Source organism: Coregonus clupeaformis, chromosome 14 (assembly GCF_020615455.1).
Source record: "Coregonus clupeaformis isolate EN_2021a chromosome 14, ASM2061545v1, whole genome shotgun sequence".
Classification (NCBI taxonomy): domain Eukaryota; kingdom Metazoa; phylum Chordata; class Actinopteri; order Salmoniformes; family Salmonidae; genus Coregonus; species Coregonus clupeaformis.
Window position 1 is genome coordinate 44137849 of NC_059205.1, and position 21653 is coordinate 44159501.

Genomic DNA, 21653 nt, shown 5'->3' on the forward strand with positions numbered 1-21653 from the left:
CCAAACCTACGGTGCGCGTCGCCAGCCCGACCCGGCCTGTTCCTGCCACTCGCACCAAACCTACGGTGCGCGTCGCCAGCCCGGTCCGGCCTGTTCCTGCCACTCGCACCAAACCTACGGTGCGTGTCGCCAGCCCGACCCGGCCTGTTCCTGCCACTCGCACCAAACCTACGGTGCGCGTCGCCAGCCCGGTCCGGCCTGTTCCTGCCACTCGCACTAAGCCAGGGGTGCGAGAAGTCAGCCTGGTAAGGCCCATTCCTCCTCCACGCACCAAGCCAGGGGTGCGAGTCGTCAGCCTGGTAAGGCCCATTCCTCCTCCACGCACCAAGCCAGGGGTGCGCGTCGTCAGCCTGGTAAGGCCCGTTCCTCCTCCACGCACCAAGCCAGGGGTGCGAGTCGACAGCCTGGTAAGGACCGCTCCTGTTAAGTCCAGTCCTGCTCCAGCCGGCGGGGCCAGACTGGACCAGGGGCGCATTGGGGGGTGTATTGAAGGGTGGTGGTCAAGGCCGGAGCCAGAACCACCGCCGAGGAGGTATGCCCACCCAGCCCTCCCCTGTTTTTGGCTCGTATTTAGGCGCGGTCGCAGTCCGCGCCTTTAGGGGGGGGTACTGTCACACCCTGGCTCTGGGACTCATTATGTTGAGCCAGGGTGTGTTCATTCTATGTGTTCTGTTTCATTGTTGGGTGTTCTAGGTTGTCTGTTTCTATGTTTGCCTGTGTGACTCCCAATCAGAGGCAACGAGTGTCAGCTGTCGGCTGGTTGTCTCTGATTGGGAGCCATATTTAACTGTCGGTGTTTCACTTTGTGTTTGTGGGTTTTTGTTCCGTGTTCGGTCAGTGTTATCGTTGGACGTCACGAGTCGTTTCTTGTTTTGTATATTTAACTTTAACTAATTAAAGTCATGTGTGTTTCACACGCTGCGCCTTGGTCTACTCCTTCCCACGATCGTGACAGGATGAATACTTTTGTGAAGAAATAGCCTAATAATTTAGCAACATTTTAAGGTAAACATTCTGATCTGTTGTGTCAGCCTCATAGCTTAAACATGTTTATTTGATGCTAGTGGTTGTATTAATTTGTGATCTATCCCATCCCACAACTGTCACAGACAATGTTTGGAATATTTATTTCTCACACAGAATAGAATAGGTAAACTTTTGTACTATGGGGGATAGTAGATTGACATAGGCTAGTGCTTTTGCTGTTTGTTAGGCCTACTCATCTTGTTGGCTGATGAAAAGTAAATGTGGACCGTTCTTCCAATATCTTCAATATGCGCCTTGGAATTGGATAAGGACGCACGCAGTTGCGGCCACGGATGTGTCTGTCTTCACATGTAGCCTGTGAGAAAGACCTGATCACGTGACGGAGAGCCATTTGAATGAGAGGTGCTTTGGAACATGAAGCCGGGAGAAGGGAATTATTTTATTATATTCAGCCCAAGGGCACAAAGGCCACTGGCCGCAAAAGGCATGGATTTTTTTAGGGGCATTACGGCCACACAAAGGGGATGCCGCCGGGAAATTCGAGGCATATGCTTGTCAAATTGTGACTGAGAGACTGATGAAGTGTGTACAGCCTGCGCAAAAAACAAAGCAGAGCTTATGCTTTTCATGCTACTTTTTTCAAATCATCATTGGAGTCGCATCATGCCTTAGAATGTATTAAAATCTAATCATATAGCCCAAGATTTGTATCACAACTAAAGTTACATAAATACGTCTAAATTAAGCATATAGGAGTACCTGTTTCTTTGTTAACCGCTCAACACAGAATAGCCTCATGTGCGCACTCCCTCAAATCATTTGGAGGAACTTTAAGCTCTCGACCCGTTCCACTACTGCCCCGTCGATGTGAATGGGGCGTGCTCAGCCCTCCGTTTCCTGAAGTCCACGACCAGCTCCTTTGGCTTCCTGACATTGAGAGAGAGATTGTTGTCCTGGCACCACACTGCCAGGTCTCTGACCTCCTCCCTATAGGCTGTCTCATCGTCATCGGTGATCAGGCCTACCACCGTTGTGTCGTCAGTAAACTTATTGATGGTGTTGGAGTCGTGTGGGGCCACTCAGTCATGGTTGAACTGGGAGTACAGGAGGGGACTAAGCACGCACCCCTGAGGGGCCCCTGTGTTGAGCATGGCGGATGTGTTGTTGCCTAACCTCACCACCTGGAGGCGGCCCGCCAGGAAGTCCAGGATCCAGTTGCAGAGAGAGGTGTTCAGTCCCAGGGTCCTTAGCTTAGTAATGAGCTTGGAGGGCACTATGGTGTTGAATGCTGAGCTGTAGTCAATGAACAGCATTCTCACATAGGTGTTCCTCATGTCCAGGTGGGAGAGGGCAGTGTGGAGTGCAATAGAGATTGCGTGATCTGTTGGGGAGGTATGCGAATTGTAGTGGGTCCATTGGAGTGGGTCTGGGATGATGGTGTTGATGTAAGCAATGACCAGCCTTTCAAAGCATTTCATGGCTACAGATGTGAGTGCTACCGGGTGATTCATTTGGACAGGTTAACTTGGTGTTCTTGGGCACAGGGACTATGGTGGTCTGTTTGAAACATGTAGGTATTACAGACTGGGTCAGGAAGAGGTTGAAAATGTCAGTGAAGAGTAGGTGTCCTGGTAATCCGTCTGGCCCTGCGGCCTTGTGAATGTTAACCTGTTTAAAGGTCTTACTCACATCGGCTATGGAGAGTGTGAGGCCACAGTCGTCCGGAACAGCTGGTGCTCTCATGCATGGTTTGGTGTTGCTTGCTTCGAAGCGAGTGTAGAAGGCATTTAGCTCGCGACTGGGTTTCCCTTTGTAATCCACGATAGTTTGCAAGCCCTGTCACATCCGAAAACTAGTTGCTGAAAATGCAACCTTGCATTGTAATGAAACTTTGCCCAATAAACTCCTACTTTCCTGTACTGTAAATTGATAATCTACTACAGTATATAATCCTTATTGACAGGGTTGAAATAGAATAACCTCAACATCCATCCTTAATAGAAAACTCTAAACCCAGTACTTACTGTATGTATTGGTAAAGCTATAAGACACATGCTCCATTTGGAGGAGTTTGGTGAGCCAACTTATACATGACAAAACAATACGGCATTGTGTGTGCTCTCCTTGACATGTCACATGACACACAACACTTAGTTTACATTACTTACAACGCCAGAGGACTCAGATATTACATATAGTAGGTCACATATAGTAATTTAATATTCTAGGATAATTTCAATGCCAAGAACACACACGTCCCATGCTCCTTCAGGCATACCATTTACCTAGATTTAATGTATGAGACAAAGAAACTACCATCTTGTTTAATCTGTTTTGGATAGCTCTGAGGTTTTCTACCTATCTTCCTCCCCTACATGAATAACTTTTCTATAAAACAAGTAAACACACACAAACACACCTGCTACACACACACCTGTGCCCTGTTGTACCAACCTGAGGTAGAAGGTGCCCCTACCCACAGATCTAGAACACATTTGTCCTACTCCCAATGCTAACTGTTAACATTAAACTGTAACTATGAAAACTAATGAAACCAGAAGCTGCATTAGCAGTAGTTGCATGTTGAAACAGTTTAAGACTAAAACTGACTTCCTAAACCTGGTAGGACTTTATATCATAGAAGACTGTCAATAATGGATCAAGTGAAGCTGATCTCAGGTCAGTTTCCCTTTATTGTTAAACTTAGGATATCGGACCAAAGTATTCTGATCCTAGATCAGTACCTAAGGGGCAAAGTGTGGCTAGTGTTGTGAAGTCTGGTTTGCCAGGTCATGGCAGAGCTCCAGGCCAGCTTTGGCCTCGACACCAGTGCAGCACAGAGAAGCCTTTGTTCCCCAACACTATTTGCATACTTTTCCACCTTCACTAAACAAAAAATAAAGATTTCATGGCTCCTTATGCTTTTTAACGGGCACATAAAAGTGGTGCTCGTACACCATTAAAATAAAAAGTTAATGGTGAGCCTTGAGGCTGTGTTATCAGTCCCTCTTCAGGGGCCTCATTTATAACTGTTGTGTACTTTTCACATTACATAGCTGTGCGCACAATTTCTGAAAAGACTGCGCACGTACAAAAATAAAAATATAGAGATTTATAGACTTGGCGCACGCATGTTTCCCGTTATATAAATCAGACCTGTCCTGAAACTGCGCACGTGAACGAGCATTAAAACTCTGCCTGAAAAACACCCATCATTCACCTTTTATGGTGACAATAACGCCCTTATTTGCTTTATACTTTGGAAGTATTGGAATTAGGCCAAGGCAGTCTCTTAAGGAAATAGCAATGGCGAACTTGATTAAATGTCTCTGGAGGCTTTGGCAGAATGTTTAAAACTTTTAGAGTGACATTTTCTGTATCTGAAAGTTTGTTAAAGAAAACAATAATTGCAAATTGTCGTGGACCTGTAAACAGATCGTTCGAATTCAATAATATTTTGCATTGATTTATTCCTGATCCTAAAAATTCTGCACTGCCATTGAATTCTGAAACAATGTAAAGTATGTCTACATTATTTTATTTTTTTATCAGTAGGCCTATACAGTGGTAGCAGTCAAATCAAAATATAAACTGTCTGTTCATCTGTTAAATTCTACTGTAGATTGTTCTGTATTATAAACCGCGCTCCCTTTCGGATGCATAGAGCAAAAATAATAGGCCAACTTAAATGAGAGATGCACATGGTAATTTGTTGTAGGCTAAAGCTTCTTCGGGAATATGAACTCGTCATGGCCATAAAGGTGGTGAGGAATTTATTCTGCAATGGTTATGAAAATATGTATTATGTACAGTGGGGAAAAAAAGTATTTAGTCAGCCACCAATTGTGCAAGTTCTCCCACTTAAAAAGATGAGAGAGGCCTCTAAGAAAAAAAAATCCAGAAAATCACATTGTAGGATTTTTTATGAATTTATTTGCAAATTATGGTGGAAAATAAGTATTTGGTCACCTACAAACAAGCAAGATTTCTGGCTCTCACAGACCTGTAACTTCTTCTTTAAGAGGCTCCTCTGTCCTCCACTCGTTACCTGTATTAATGGCACCTGTTTGAACTTGTTATCAGTATAAAAGACACCTGTCCACAACCTCAAACAGTCACACTCCAAACTCCACTATGGCCAAGACCAAAGAGCTGTCAAAGGACACCAGAAACAAAATTGTAGACCTGCACCAGGCTGGGAAGACTGAATCTGCAATAGGTAAGCAGCTTGGTTTGAAGAAATCAACTGTGGGAGCAATTATTAGGAAATGGAAGACATACAAGACCACTGATAATCTCCCTCGATCTGGGGCTCCACGCAAGATCTCACCCCGTGGGGTCAAAATGATCACAAGAACGGTGAGCAGTTCCAGACGTGTCCCCCTGCTTAAGCCAGTACATGTCCAGGCCCGTCTGAAGTTTGCTAGAGTTCATTTGGATGATCCAGAAGAGGATTGGGAGAATGTCATATGGTCAGATGAAACCAAAATATAACTTTTTGGTAAAAACTCAACTCGTCGTGTTTGGAGGACAAAGAATGCTGAGTTGCATCCAAAGAACACCATACCTACTGTGAAGCATGGGGGTGGAAACATCATGCTTTGGGGCTGTTTTTCTGCAAAGGGACCAGGACGACTGATCCGTGTAAAGGAAAGAATGAATGGGGCCATGTATCGTGAGATTTTGAGTGAAAACCTCCTTCCATCAGCAAGGGCATTGAAGATGAAACGTGGCTGGGTCTTTCAGCATGAAAATGATCCCAAACACACCGCCCGGGCAACGAAGGAGTGGCTTCGGAAGAAGCATTTCAAGGTCCTGGAGTGGCCTAGCCAGTCTCCAGATCTCAACCCCATAGAAAATCTTTGGAGGGGAGTTGAAAGTCCGTGTTGCCCAGCGACAGCCCCAAAACATCACTGCTCTAGAGGAGATCTGCATGGAGGAATGGGCCAAAATACCAGCAACAGTGTGTGAAAACCTTGTGAAGACTTACAGAAAACGTTTGACCTGTGTCATTGCCAACAAAGGGTATATAACAAAGTATTGAGAAACTTTTGTTATTGACCAAATACTTATTTTCCACCATGATTTGCAAATAAATTCATAAAAAATCCTACAATGTGATTTTCTGGATTTTTTTCCCTCATTTTGTCTGTCATAGTTGACGTGTACCTATGATGAAAATTACAGGCCTCTCTCATCTTTTTAAGTGGGAGAACTTGCACAATTGGTGGCTGACTAAATACATTTTTTCCCCACTGTATTATGTTTATATTTACTTGAGACATTTGAAATTACAGTAGGCTATTCAGACGTACAGTATCCCAAAAAAAAACGTAAATAAAAAAGTTGAACCGTCTGTTCTACCATAGAGCAAAATACTTGAATACAGTATAGTTGATCTATTTACTACTGTCAAGTGGGTCCAGTTAAATAAGAGATGGGATGTTGTAGACCTATAAGCTACTTCGCTAGTATGAAACCATCACAGTCAGAAAAGATTAGGAATTTATTCTGCAATTCTCATGGAAATCAAATACAAAATAGATGCCTATTTGTAACTATTTTAGAATGCAAAGATGCAAAAAAATTGTTTATCTTCGCTCTTCTCACTAACGGCAAATGATTGCATCTTGTTATTATATTTACCTGCTTTTGTTTGTTTTGAATAAGCGTGTCATCATATCCCCCATTTGCACAAAATACTAGGCTACTTGCCTGCTTGCAAAGCAATACTTCAACCACTAGAAACTGTGCGTACGCATGGCCTAAAGTTTGCGGGAAGCTAAGCACATTCCCACGTCAAGTTCAGTTTTTATAAATGCCAACTTTTGCGTGAAAACTGGCGCACGTACATTTTGGGGTATACATTGTATGTACGCACAATTTATAAATGAGGCCCCTGGTCTGTGGAACATTATTACATTAAATCAGTACAGGGATCAACATCAGGTTATGAATATGTGTTATGAGCCCTGATCAACACTATCAGTGATCGATAATAATATTTGAATGTGTGAACTGGCGCTAGCATATCTGTATGTGCATGTGTGAGTGTGTGTGTGTGGCAAATGTGTTTGCGTGCATCAGTATGTGTGCGTGCGTGCATGTGCTGACTGCTGTTCTGACCTTGTTGTTAAACGTGTCTATGTTGTCCATCATGGTGGTGATAGCCTCTGACATGTGTGTGGGTAGAGAGCGGAACACCACATCCACACTGGACGCACCCTCAAACCTGTTAGCCACCTGCAGCATGGCATCTACAGAGAGAGCGAGAGGGAGGGGATACAATATTTTAAATGGGAATACATGCTTATACAGTGCCTTCAAAAAGTATTCATACCCTTGACTTATCCCACATTTTGTTGTGTTACAGCCTGAATTCAAAATGGATTCAATGTAATATTTTTTCTCACCCATCTACCTACAATATCCCATAATGACAAAGTGAAAACATGTTTTTAGAGTGTTTTTGCAAATGTATTGAAAATGAACATACTGTAATTATTACATAAGTATTCACACCCCTGACATGTTACAATCACCTTTGGCAGCGATTACAGCTGCGAGTCTTTCTGGGTAAGTCTCGAAGAACTTTGCACAACTGGATTGTACAATATTTGCACATTATTCTTCAAGCTCTGTCAAGTTGGTTGTTGATCATTACTAGACAGCCATTTTCAAGTCTTGCCATAGCTTTTCAAGCCAATTTAAGTCAAAACTGTAACTAGGCCACTCAGGAACATTCAATGTTGTCTTGGTAGCCAACTCCAGTGTATATTTGGTCTTGTGTTTTAGGGTATTCTCCTGCTGAAAGGTGAATTTGTCTCCCAGTGTCTGTTGGAAAGTAGACTGAACCAGGTTTTCCTGTGCTTAGCTCTATCCTAAAAAACTCCATAGTCCTTGCCGATGACAAGCATACCCATAAAATGATGCAGCCAGCACCATGCTTGAAAATATGAAGAGTGGTTCTCAGTGATGTGTTGTGTTGGATTTGCCCCAAACATAATGGTTTGTGTTCAGGACATAAAGTTCATTTCTTTGCCAACTTTTTTGCAGTTTTACTTTAGTGCTTGTTTTGGAATATTGTATTCTGTATAGGTTTCTTTCTTTTCACTCTGTCATTTAGGTTAGTACTGTGGAGTACAATGTCGTTGATCTATCCTCAATTTTCTCCTATCACATCCATTAACTGTCACTGTTTTAAAGTCACCATTGGCCTCATGGTGGAATCGTTGAGCGATTTCCTTCGTCTAAGGCAACTGAGTTAGGAAGGACACCTGTATCTTTGTAGTGACTGGGTGTATTGATACACCATCCAAAGTGTAATTAATAACTTCACAATGCTCAAAGGGATATTCAATGTTTGCTTTTTTTCCCCCCATCTACCAATAGATGCCCTTCTTTGATAGGCATTGGAAAACCTCCCTGGTCTTTGTGGTTGAATCTGTGTTTGAAATTCACTGCTCGACTGAGTGACCTTACAGATAATTGCATGTGTGGGGTACAGAGATGAGGTAGTCATTCAAAAATCATGTTAAACTTTATTAGTGTCCATGCAACGTATTATGTGACTTGTTAAGCACATTTGTACTCCTGAACTTATTTAGGCTTGCCATAGCAAAGGGGTTGAATACTTATTGACTCAAAATATTTCAGCTTTACAGTTTTAATTCATACAAAAAATTATCTAAAAACATAATTTCACATTGACATGATGGGGTATTGTGTGTAGGCCAGTGACACAAAATCACATAGTGACACATTAAATTCAGGCTGTAACACAACAAATTGTGGAAAAAGTCAAAGGGTATGAATACTTTCTGAAGTCACTGTAGGCATTCAAATGAAATTAGTGTGCAAATGTGTGCGTGTGTGTATGTGTCATGTGTGCGTGTGTGTGTGCATGTGTCATGCGCGTGTGTGTTTTATATGTCTCACCAGCCAAGTTCCTCCACTCTGTGTCCAGGTCAGCCTGGTTAGCGAGGCAGCCCTTCAGCACGTTGGCACAGTAGTTGGCACAGGGCCTGGCAGAGGGCACTCCACGGCAGTGGGGACAGTACGTCATCTTCATGATGGCACGCATGCACTCTGGGCTCAGGGGCACCTGGGAGAGGAGAGACAGCAATATTATAGCGATACTATATGAGCCACATTACAATTCCCACCAAGTGGGTTAATCCTATTGGTGCGATGTGTAGGATGCCTTTCACGCCAGCGACCTGGGTTCGCTTCCCTATCCCTCCTATTACTTCAAAATCATATATCATAAATATATACAGTCAGGTCCAAAATATTGGCCCCGCTTGATAAAGATGAGCAAAAAATATTGTATAAAATAAATACACTGAACAAAAATATAAACGCAACATATAAAGAGTTGGTCCCATGTTTAATGAGCTGAAATAAAAGATCCCAGAAAGTTTCCATATGCACAAAAACCTTATTTATCTAAAATGTTGTGCACATATTTCTTTACATCCCTGTTAGTGACCATTTCTCCTTTGCCAAGATAATCCATCCACCTGACAGGTGTGGCATATCAATAAGCGAATTAAACAGCATGATCATTACAAAGGTGCACCTTGTGCTGGGGACAATAAAAGGCCACTCTAAAATGTGCAGTTTTGTCACACAACACAATGCCACAGATGTCTCATGTTTTGAGGGAGCATGCAATTGGCATGCTGACTGCAGGAATGTTGCCAGATAATTTCTCTACTATAAGCCGCCTCCAACGTCGTTTTAGAGAATGTGGCAGTGCGTCCAACCGGACTCACAACCGCAGACCACGTATAACCATGCCATCCCAGGATCTCCACATCCGGCTTCTTCACCTGCGGGATGGTCTGAGAAGAGCCACTCGGACAGCTGATGAAACTGTGGGTTTGCACAACCAAATAATTTCTGCACAAACTGTCAAGGAAGCTCATCTGCATGCTCGTCGTCCTCACCAGGGTCTTGACCTGACTGCAGTTCGGCGACTTCAGTGGGCAAATGCTCACCTTCGATGGCTACTGGCACGCTGGTGAAGTGTGCTCTTCACGGATTAATCTGTGGCGTCGTGTGGGCGAGCAGTTTGCAACATTGTGAACAGAGTGCCCCAAGGCGGCAGTATGGTTATGGTGTGGGGCAGGCATTAGCTACGGACAACCGGGTTTGGCCGGTGTAGGCCGTCATTGTAAATAAGAATTTGTTCTTAACTGACTTACCTAGTTAAATAAAGGTTAAATAAATAAAAATGAAGGCTATTCCATGCGAGAAATTGCCAAGAAACTGAAGATCTCGTACAACGCTGTGTAATACTCCCTTCACAGAACAGCGCAAACTGGCTCTAACCAGAATAGAAGGAGGAGTGGGAGGCCCCGGTGCACAACTGAGCAAGAGGACAAATACATTAGTGTCTAGTTTGAGAAACAGACGCCTCACAGGTCCTCAACTGGCAGCTTCATTAAATAGTACCCGCAAAACACCAGTCTCAACGTCAACAGTGAAGAGGCGACTCCGGGATGCTGACCTTCTAGGCAGAGTTGCAAAGAAGTCCAGTGTCTGTGTTCTTTTGCCCATCTTAATCTTTTCTTTTTATTGGCCAGTCTGAGATATGGCTTCATGGTCGAATTGCTGCAAAGAAACCACTACTAAAGGACACCAATAATAAGAAGAGACGTGCTTGGGCCAAGAAACACTAGCAATGGACATGAGACCGGTGGAAATGTGTCCTTTGGTCTGGAGTCCAAATTGGAGATTTTTGGTTCCAACCGCCGTGTCTTTGTGAGACGTGGTGTGGGTGAACGGATGATCTCCGCATGTGTAGTTCCCACCGTAAAGCATGGAGGAGGAGGTGTTATGGTGTAGGGGTGTTACAGGAGGGGGTCGCAGTTCCGGAGCGACCCACTAGGTGTCCTCATCCGACAACTTTAGGCACCTCCTCACTCACAGTCTGGACTAATCATGATCCTATTGGTGTCACCTGTGTCTAACTGTTCACCTTTGTATTTATGCCCTCACTTCCCTGCATTCCCTTGCTCAGTTTTCTCTTCTAGTTTCTCTATGCCCAGCAGTACTAATCAGTGTCTGATTGGAGACATATTTACAGGTACTTGAGAAGTGTTCTCCCTGTTTCTTTATTTGTTTCAGTCGTAGTTAGTATTTCGTATTTTGGCTGTCAGCCTGTTTTTGGAGACTTATTTGCTCAACCTTTCTTTTATCGTGATAAGTCCGTTATTTTGTATCCTGGCTTCGGGACCACCAGTAAAGAACATGTTTCACCATCTCTGCCTACTGCCTACTGTTTATTCTGCACCGCACCTGGGTCACACCTCACACCAACCCTTACATGGGGGTGCTTTGCTGGTGCAGCGATACACCATCCCATCTGGTTTGGGCTTAGTGGAACTATCATTTGTTTTTCAACAGGACAATGACCCAACACACCTCCAGGCTGTGTAAGGGCTATTTTACAAAGAAGGAGAGTGATGGAGTGCTGCATCAGATGACCTGGCCTCCACAATCCCCCGACCTCAACCCAATTGAGATGGTTTGGGATGAGTCGGACGGCAGAGTGAAGGAAAAGCAGCCAACAAGTGCTAAGCATATGTGGGAACTCCTTCAAGACTGTTGGAAAAGCATTCCAGGTGAAGCTGGTTGAGAGAATGCCAAAAGTGTGCAAAGCTGTCATAAAGGCAAAGGGTGGCTATTTGAAGAATCTCAAATATAAAATAATATTTTGATTTGTTTAACACTTTTTTGGTTACTACATGATTCCATATGTGTTATTTCATAGTTTTGATGTCTTCACTATTATTCTACAAACCCTTGAATGAGTAGGTGTGTCCAAACTTTTGACTGGTACTGTATATACAGCTGTGGAAAAAATTAAGAGACCACTGCAAATGTTTCTTAAATCAGCATCTCTACCTGTATGACAGCCATTCCAGTCCAGTGTCTGTTGAATTCTAACACAGGCACACCTCATTCTACTGAATTAGGTACTGATTAGGTGATCACATGAACCAAATCTCATTTAACGAGGAAAAGTATCAAAACCACTGCTGTGGTCATCACTATCCTCTTGTAATAGGACCTGCTGGATGGCAAAAACAGTACCTCAAAAGTAATATTAATCAAAAAATAACTATTGACCATGCCAAAAGTTTTGAGTGAGGAAAAGAAGGGTTCAATTCTGGCTTTACTGGCAGAGGGATACAGTGAGCGTCAGGTTGCTTCCATCCTTAAAAAGTCAAAGACGGCGGTTTATAAGAACAAGGTCAAGCAGCAGACATTGGGGACAACAAAGCTACAGACCAGCAGAGGGCGAAAACGACTCTCTACTGACCGGGATGACCGCCAACTCATTCGAATGTCACTCAACAACCGTAGGATGACATCAAGTGACCTACAAAAAGAAAGGCAAATGGCAGCTGGGGTGAAATGCACGGCGAGGACGGTACGAAACAGGCTCCTAGGGGCAGGGCTGAAGTCGTGCAAAGCTAGAAAAAAGCCCTTCATCAATGAGAAGCAAAGAAGAGCCAGGCTGAGGTTTGCAAAAGACCATAAGGATTGGACCGTAGAGGACTGGAGTAAGGTAATCTTCTCTGATGAGTCCAATTTTCAGCTTTGCCCAACACCTGGTCGTCTAATGGTTAGACGGAGACCTGGAGAGGCCTACAAGCCACAGTGTCTCGCACCAACTGTGAAATTTGGTGGAGGATCGGTGATGATCTGGGGGTGCTTCAGCAAGGCTGGAATCGGGAAGATTTGTCTTTGTGAAGGACGCATGAATCAAGCCACGTACAAGGTTGTCCTGGAAGAAAACGTGCTTCCTTTTGCTCTGACATTGTTCCCCAACTCTGAGGATTGGTTTTTCCAGCAGGACAATGCGCCATGCCACACAGCCAGGTCAATCAAGGTATGGATGGAGGACCACCAGATCAAGACCCTGTCATGGCCAGCCCAATCTCCAGACCTGAACCCCATTGAAAACTTCTGGAATGTGATCAAGAGGAAGATGGATGGTCACAAGCCATCAAACAAAGCCGAGCTGCTTGAATTTTTGCACCAGGAGTGGCATAAAGTCACCCAACATCAATGTGAAAGACTGGTGGAGAGCATGCCAAGACGCATGAAAGCTGTGATTGAAAATCAGGGTTATTCCACCAAATATTGATTTCTGAACTCTTCCTAACTTAAAACATTACTATTGTGTTGTTTAAAAATTAACATGAACTTATTTTCTTTGCATTATTCGAGGTCTGACAACACTGCATCTTTTTTGTTCTTTTGACCAGTTGTCATTTTCTGCAAATAAATGCTCTAAATGACAATATTTTTATTTGGAATTTGGGAGAAATGTTTTCAGTAGTTTATAGAATAAAACAAAAATGTTATTTTTACCCAAACACATACATATAAATTGTAAAACCAGAGAAACTGATAATTTTGCCGTGGTCTATTAATTTTTTACGCAGCTGTGTATATATATACAGTGGGGAAAAAATGTATTTAGTCAGCCACCAATTGTGCAAGTTCTCCCACTTAAAAAGATGAGAGAGGCCTGTCATTTTCATCATAGGTACACGTCAACTATGACAGACAAAATGAGGAAAAAAAATCCAGAAAATCACATTGTAGGATTTTTAATGAATTTATTTGCAAATTATGGTGGAAAATAAGTATTTGGTCACCTACAAACAAGCAAGATTTCTGGCTCTCACAGACCTGTAACTTCTTCTTTAAGAGTTTTCTCTGTCCTCCACTCGTTACCTGTATTAATGGCACCTGTTTGAACTTGTTATCAGTATAAAAGACACCTGTCCACAACCTCAAACAGTCACCTCCAAACTCCACTATGGCCAAGACCAAAGAGCTGTCAAAGGACACCAGAAACAAAATTGTAGACCTGCACCAGGCTGGGAAGACTGAATCTGCAATAGGTAAGCAGCTTGGTTTGAAGAAATCAACTGTGGGAGCAATTATTAGGAAATGGAAGACATACAAGACCACTTATAATCTCCCTCGATCTGGGGCTCCACGCAAGATCTCACCCCGTGGGGTCAAAATGATCCCAAGAACGGTGAGCAAAAATCCCAGAACCACACGGGGGACCTAGTGAATGACCTGCAGAGAGCTGGGACCAAAGTAACAAAGCCTACCATCAGTAACACACTCGCCGCCAGGGACTCAAATCCTGCAGTGCAGACGTGTCCCCCTGCTTAAGCCAGTACATGTCCAGGCCCGTCTGAAGTTTGCTAGAGTGCATTTGGATGATCCAGAAGAGGATTGGGAGAATGTCATATGTCATATGGTCAGATGAAACCAAAATAGAACTTGTCGTGTTTGGAGGACAAAGAATGCTGAGTTGCATCCAAAGAACACCATACCTACTGTGAAGCATGGGGGTGGAAACATCATGCTTTGGGGCTGTTTTTCTGCAAAGGGACCAGACGACTGATCCGTGTAAAGGAAAGAATGAATGGGGCCATGTATCATGTGATTTTGAGTGAAAACCTCCTTCCATCAGCAAGGGCATTGAAGATGAAACGTGGCTGGGTCTTTCAGCATGACAATGATCCCAAACACACCGCCCGGGCAACGAAGGGTGGCTTCGTAAGAAGCATTTCAAGGTCCTGGAATGGCCTAGCCAGTCTCCAGATCTCAACCCCATAGAAAATCTTTGGAGGGAGTTGAAAGTCCGTGTTGCCCAGCGACAGCCCCCAAAACATCACTGCTCTAGAGGAGATCTGCATGGAGGAATGGGCCAAAATACCAGCAACAGTGTGTGAAAACCTTGTGAAGACTTACAGAAAACGTTTGACCTGTTTCATTGCCAACAAAGGGTATATAACAAAGTATTGAGAAACTTTTGTTATTGACCAAATACTTATTTTCCACCATAATTTGCAAATAAATTCATAAAAAAATCATACAATGTGATTTTCTGGATTTTTTTCCTCATTTTGTCTGTCATAGTTGACGTGTACCTATGATGAAAATTACAGGCCTCTCTCATCTTTTTAAGTGGGAGAACTTGCACAATTGGTGGCTGACTAAATACTTTTTTTCCCCACTGTATATATATATACAGTGGGGGAAAAAAGTATTTAGTCAGCCACCAATTGTGCAAGTTCTCCCACTTAAAAAGATGAGAGAGGCCTGTCATTTTCATCATAGGTACACGTCAACTATGACAGACAAAATGAGAAAAAAAATCCAGAAAATCACATTGTAGGATTTTTTATGAATTTATTTGCAAATTATGGTGGAAAATAAGTATTTGGTCAATAACAAAAGTTTCTCAATACTTTGTTATATACCCTTTGTTGGCAATGACACAGGTCAAACGTTTTCTGTAAGTCTTCACAAGGTTTTCACACACTGTTGCTGGTATTTTGGCCCATTTCTCCATGCAGATCTCCCTCTAGAGCAGTGATGTTTTGGGGCTGTCGCTGGGCAACACGAACTTTCAACTCCCTCCAAAGATTTTCTATGGGGTTGAGATCTGGAGACTGGCTAGGCCACTCCAGGACCTTGAAATGCTTCTTACGAAGCCACTCCTTCGTTGCTCGGCGGTGTGTTTGGGATCATTGTCATGCTGAAAGACCCAGCCACGTTTCATCTTCAATGCCCTTGCTGATGGAAGGAGGTTTTCACTCAAAATCTCATGATACATGGCCCCAATCATTCTTTCCTTTACACGGATCAGTCGTCCCTGGACCCTTTGCAGAAAACAGCCCCAAAGCATGATGTTTCCACCCCATGCTTCACAGTAGGTATGGTGTTCTTTGGATGCAACTCAGCATTCTTTGTCCTCCAAACACGACGAGTTGAGTTTTTACCAAAAGTTATATTTTGGTTTCATCTGACCATATGACATTCTCCCAATCCTCTTCTGGATCATCCAAATGCACTTTAGCAAACTTCAGACGGGCCTGGACATGTACTGGCTTAAGCAGGGGACACGTCTGGCACTGCAGGATTTGAGTCCCTGGCGGCGTAGTGTGTTACTGATGATAGGCTTTGTTACTTTGGTCCCAGCTCTCTGCAGGTCATTCACTAGGTCCCCCCGTGTGGTTCTGGGATTTTTGCTCACCGTTCTTGTGATCATTTTGACCCCACGGGGTGAGATCTTGCGTGGAGCCCCAGATCGAGGGAGATTATCAGTGGTCTTGTATGTCTTCCATTTCCTAATAATTGCTCCCACAGTTGATTTCTTCAAACCAAGCTGCTTACCTATTGCAGATTCAGTCTTCCCAGCCTGGTGCAGGTCTACAATTCTGTTTCTGGTGTCCTTTGACAGCTCTTTGGTCTTGGCCATAGTGGAGTTTGGAGTGTGACTGTTTGAGGTTGTGGACAGGTGTCTTTTATACTGATAACAAGTTCAAACAGGTGCCATTAATACAGGTAACGAGTGGAGGACAGAGGAGCCTCTTAAAGAAGAAGTTACAGGTCTGTGAGAGCCAGAAATCTTGCTTGTTTGTAGGTGACCAAATACTTATTTTCCACCATAATTTGCAAATAAATTCATAAAACATCCTACAATGTGATTTTCTGGATTTTTTTTCTCAATTTGTCTGTCATAGTTGACGTGTACCTATGATGAAAATTACAGGCCTCTCTCATCTTTTTAAGTGGGAGAACTTGCACAATTGGTGGCTGACTAAATACTTTTTTTCCCCACTGTATATATACTGTATTTATATTTATACTCCAGACTCTAACATTGCTCGTCCTAATATTTCATTTGATATCTTTCATCTGCGCTTATGGACTGCCCTCTTCAATTCAAACCACAGGTTTTCAAAGGGGTTCAAGTCCAGAGACTGAACCCCGATTTTGTGGTCATTTAACAATTTATTTTTGTATTTTCATGTGTGCTTGCCGTTATTGTCTTGCAGCCAAGTGTCAACCTTCCGTCAGAGGCAATCAGGTTTTGGCCAAAAGTTTCCTGTAAAGTTCATGATGCCATTGACCTCAACAAGGGCCCCAGAATCAGTGGAAGGAAAATAGCCCCATAACATCAGATATCCACCACCATATTTTACAGTGGGTATGAGGTACTTTTCCGCATATGCTTCCTTTTTGCAATGTCAAACCCACCATTGCTGTGCGTGGCCAAAGAGCTCTATTTTCATGTCATCTGACCATTGCATTGCCTGGAGTTTGATAAACGGCATTGGCACTTGAATTGGAACCAGTGCTATGGTCAGATTACATGAAAATAGAACTCTTTGAAGGATATGTGGAAGGAAGAAAAGCTTAAGGTCCTTTGAATGTGTGAGTTTCCTTGGTGGTGGGCGAACAAACGAGACACACACAATACAGCGGGAGGTCACTTCCCATGGCCATTCTTTTACGCTAGCGCCGTGGTTTTAGCTTTTATTCTGCCTGGTTACCGTGGAAACCAAACGTCCGAAAGAATTTGCTTTGTGTGCACGACAAGGTCCCTGACACCGCCATCTGCACTTTTCTCCCTCTATCCTTCTTCTCCTCTTCCTTCTCTCTCTCTCGCTCTCTCTTTCTCGCTCTCTCTCTCTATCCCACTGGGCTGTTCCCTCAGGCCTTGGTCCGTTAAAACTGGAACTGGGTTAATACCAGTAAGCCCTGCTCGCAAGAGACCCCCTGCTACGCATACAAAACTACAGTATAAGTGAGTGTGTGTGTGTGTGTGTAGTGTGTGTGTGAGAGACTGAGGGCTCAGCTCGGTATACACAACTCCACTAAACCAATCTGGGGCAGTCTGATGCTTTTCCTGGAATCTTCAACCCTTGTCATACCCAAGTCAGACAAAGCCTAGTTAGCAGAAACATACAGTCAAAGACAAAATAACATGGTCTCAGAACCATGGCCAGGAGCCAGTCTAGCAGCTTCTTCTAATGATGCCTGGCAATGATGGCACTGATAAGCTAGGTTCTTCTATATATATTGTTAACCTGCTATTGATATCGTACCAGGACACAGTTCAGTTTACATCTATAAACTATTGATGATATCAACAAGGTTTGGATGTTGAGAACAGGCAGTGAATATCTATTGATTAGGAAAAAGTCAATTCATTGAAGGGTCTGGTGATTACATGAAATAGTGTCCGTTTGTCATCATGACTCTACAGCATGCCCCGTGTCCACCCTCCTCTCCTCCCCTTCTCCTCCGCCTACTGCTCCACTTGATAGGAAAGAGAATAAGTCAGACAATCAGTGTTTTGATGAGAGAGAGAGAGAGAGAGAGAGAGAGAGAGAGAGAGAGAGAGAGAGAGAGAGAGAGAGAGAGAGAGAGAGAGAGAGAGAGAGAGAGAGAGAGAGAGAGAGAGAGAGAGAGAGAGATGAGGTCAGGCTCACAGTGCTACGAGTGAATCATACATATAGTAGTGCTACTGTCATGGTGGTTATGTAACATGCACACACTTAATGTTACCTAGTGTAAGGTCAGTGTGTAGGGTCAGTGTAAGGTCACGGTGTAGAGCTGTGTACAGTGTCTTTGGAAAGTATTCACACCCCTTGTGTCACGATCGTTTACGGATGAGACGGACCAAGGCGCAGCGTGATAAGCGTACATATTTATTAAAGTCCTGAACACGAACAAAACAACAAACAAACGATACGTGAAGTCCAAGTTAGACTAATAACATACCTATACGGAACAAGATCCCACACAGACTGGTGCCAAACGGCTGCCTAAGTATGGACCCCAATCAGAGACAACGAACTACAGCTGCCTCTGATTGGGAACCACCCTGGCCAACATAGATCTACACGATCTAGAAACTCAAACATAGAAAACGAAACATAGAAACTACACACCCTGGCTCAACATTTAAGAGTCCCCAGAGCCAGGGCGTGACAGTACCCCCCCCCCCCCAAAGGTGCGGACTCCGACCGCGCCCCATAAACATAACAGGGTAGGGGCCGGGTGGGCATTCCGCCTCGGAGGCGGATCCGGAGGCGGATCCGGCTCCGGGCGTAACCACCACCTTCTGTCCACCTCCCTGTTGCGCCCCTGGTCTGGTCTGGCACCGCTGACTGGAGCTGGACCCGACGACGGTGGAACGAACTGTACAGGCTCCGGACTGGAGCCACTGGCCGGAGCTGGACTGGGCACCGGTGGAGCGGATTGCTCTGGCTCCGGAGTGGATCCGCTGACTGGAGTTGGACCGGACCCCGGTGGAGCGGATTGCTCTGGCTCCGGAGTGGAGCAGCTGACCGGTGCCGGACCAGGCACCGGTGGAACAGGCACGGGCCGTGCCGGACTGGACACACGCACCACTGGCTTGGTGCGGGGAGCAGGAACGGGCCGGACCGGGCTGACGACGCGCACCACTGGCTTGGTGCGGGGAGCAGGAACGGGCCGGACCGGGCTGACGACGCGCACCACTGGCTTGGCGAGGGGAGCAGGAACGGACCGGGCTGGCGACGCGCACCACTGGCTTGGTGCGAGGGGCAGGAACAGGCCGGACCGGGCTGGCGACCCGCACCACTGGCTTGGTGCGAGGGGCAGGAACAGACCGGGCTGGCGACGCGCACCACTGGCTTGGTGCGAGGGGCAGGAACAGGCCGGACCGGCCTGGCGACGCGCGCCACTGGCTTGGTGCGAGGGGCAGGAACAGGCCGGACCGGGCTGGCGACGCGCACCACTGGCTTGGTGTGGGGAGCAGGAACGGGCCGGGCCGGACTGGGAACACGCACCACTGGCTTGGTGCGGGTAGCAGGAACGGGCCGGACTGTACTGGGAACACACACCACTGGCCTTGTGCGGGAAGCAGGAATGGGTCGGGCCGTACTGGGAACACGTACCACTGGCTTAGTGCGGGGATCAGGAACGGGCCGGACCGGACTGGCGACACACACCACTTGCTTGGTGCGAGGAGCGGGACTGGGTTCCCTTATAAACCCCCCCTCCTTCTGCTGCCTAACCAGCTCCTCTCGCCGTGCCTCTACACTCTCCTTCTCCCCCATCGCCTCCTGTAGCTCCTCCCTCTGACCAATTAAGTCCTGCTCCCTCTGGACCAATAGCCCCCGTAACCTGTTGGCCTCCTCTCCTAGTCTGCAGATTCGCCCTGTCGCTGCCTCCTGCTGCCTCGTCGTCCACGCCGTGTGCCCCCCCCCAAAAAAATGTTTCTTGGGGTTGCCTCTCGGGTGTCCGTCGTCGGCACGGTTGGCGCCGTTTCTCCTCTCCTGCCTGGGCATTTACCTTCGCCCATGGCCCTTTCCCCGTGAATATCTCCTCCCATGACCACCATTTGCCCACCTGAGACATCGCTATTCTCTCTTCCTGGGCACGCTGCTTGGTCCTCATTTGGTGGGATCTTCTGTCACAATCGTTTACGGATGAGACGGACCAAGGCGCAGCGTGATAAGCATACATATTTATTAAAGTCCTGAACACGAACAAAACAACAAACAAACGATACGTGAAGTCCAAGGTAGACTAATAACATACCTATACGGAACAAGATCCCACACAGACTGGTGCCAAACGGCTGCCTAAGGATGGTCCCCAATCAGAGACAACGAACTACAGCTGCCTCTGATTGGGAACCACCCTGGCCAACATAGATCTACACGATCTAGAAACTCAAACATAGAAAACTAAACATAGAAACTACACACCTTGGCTCAACATTTAAGAGTCCCCAGAGCCAGGGCGTGACACCTTGACTTTTTCCACATTTTGTTGTGTTACAGCCTTAATTTAAAATGGATTCAAAGTGGAATTATGTTTTTTGAAATAGAAAAAAATTAAATAATAATAAATGTCTCGAGTCAGTATTCAAGTATTCAACCCCTTTGTTATGGCAAGCTTAAATAAGTTCAGGAGTAAAACATTGCTTAAAAAGTCACATACAGTGAGGGAAAAAAGTATTTGATCCCCTGCTGATTTTGTACGTTTGCCCACTGACAAAGAAATGATCAGTCCATAATTTTAATGGTAGGTTTATTGGAACAGTGAATCCAGAAAAACGCATGTCAAAAATGTTAAAAATTGATTAGCATTTTAATGAAGGAAATAATTATTTGACCCCTCTGCAAAACATGACTTAGTACTTGGTGGCAAAACCCTTGTTGGCAATCACAGAGGTCAGACGTTTCTTGTAGTTGGCCACCAGGTTTGCACACATCTCAGGAGGGATTTTGTCCCACTCCTCTTTGCAGATCTTCTCCAAGTCATTAAGATTTCGAGGCTGATGTTTGGCAACTCGAACCTTCAGCTCCCTCCACAGATTTTCTATGGGATTAAGGTCTGGAGACTGGCTAGGCCACTCCAGGACCTTAATGTGCTTCTTCTTGAGCCACTCCTTTGTTGCCTTGGCCGTGTGTTTTGGGTCATTGTCATGCTGGATTACCCATCCACGACCCATTTTCAATGCCCTGGCTGAGGGAAGAATGTTCTCACCCAAGATTTGACGGCACAAGGCCCCGTCCATCATCCCTTTGATGCAGTGAAGTTGTCCTGTCCCCTTAGCAGAAAAAGCATAATGTTTCCACCTCCATGTTTGACGGTGGGGATGGTGTTCTTGGGGTCATAGGCAGCATTCCTCCTCCTCCAAACACGGCGAGTTGAGTTGATGCCAAAGAGCTCCATTTTGGTCTCATCTGACCACAACACTTTCACCCAGTTCTCCTCTGAATCATTCAGATGTTCATTGGCAAACTTCAGACGGGCATGTATATGTGCTT

At 45.0% G+C, this 21653-nt stretch overlaps 1 protein-coding gene across 3 annotated transcripts in view; it reads right to left on the reverse strand.

The window, feature by feature from the left end:
- LOC121580860 (glypican-1-like) overlaps positions 1–21653 on the reverse strand; it is a 132702-nt gene that overhangs the window by 19077 nt on the left and 91972 nt on the right. For all 3 annotated transcript variants that reach the window (XM_041895968.1, XM_041895967.1, XM_045224831.1), the window contains 2 exons: positions 8926–9091; positions 7114–7244 (listed from right to left, as the gene is read on the reverse strand). In XM_041895968.1, the coding sequence (XP_041751902.1) occupies positions 7114–7244; positions 8926–9091 (297 nt within the window). The remainder of the gene's footprint in view (positions 1–7113; positions 7245–8925; positions 9092–21653) is intronic.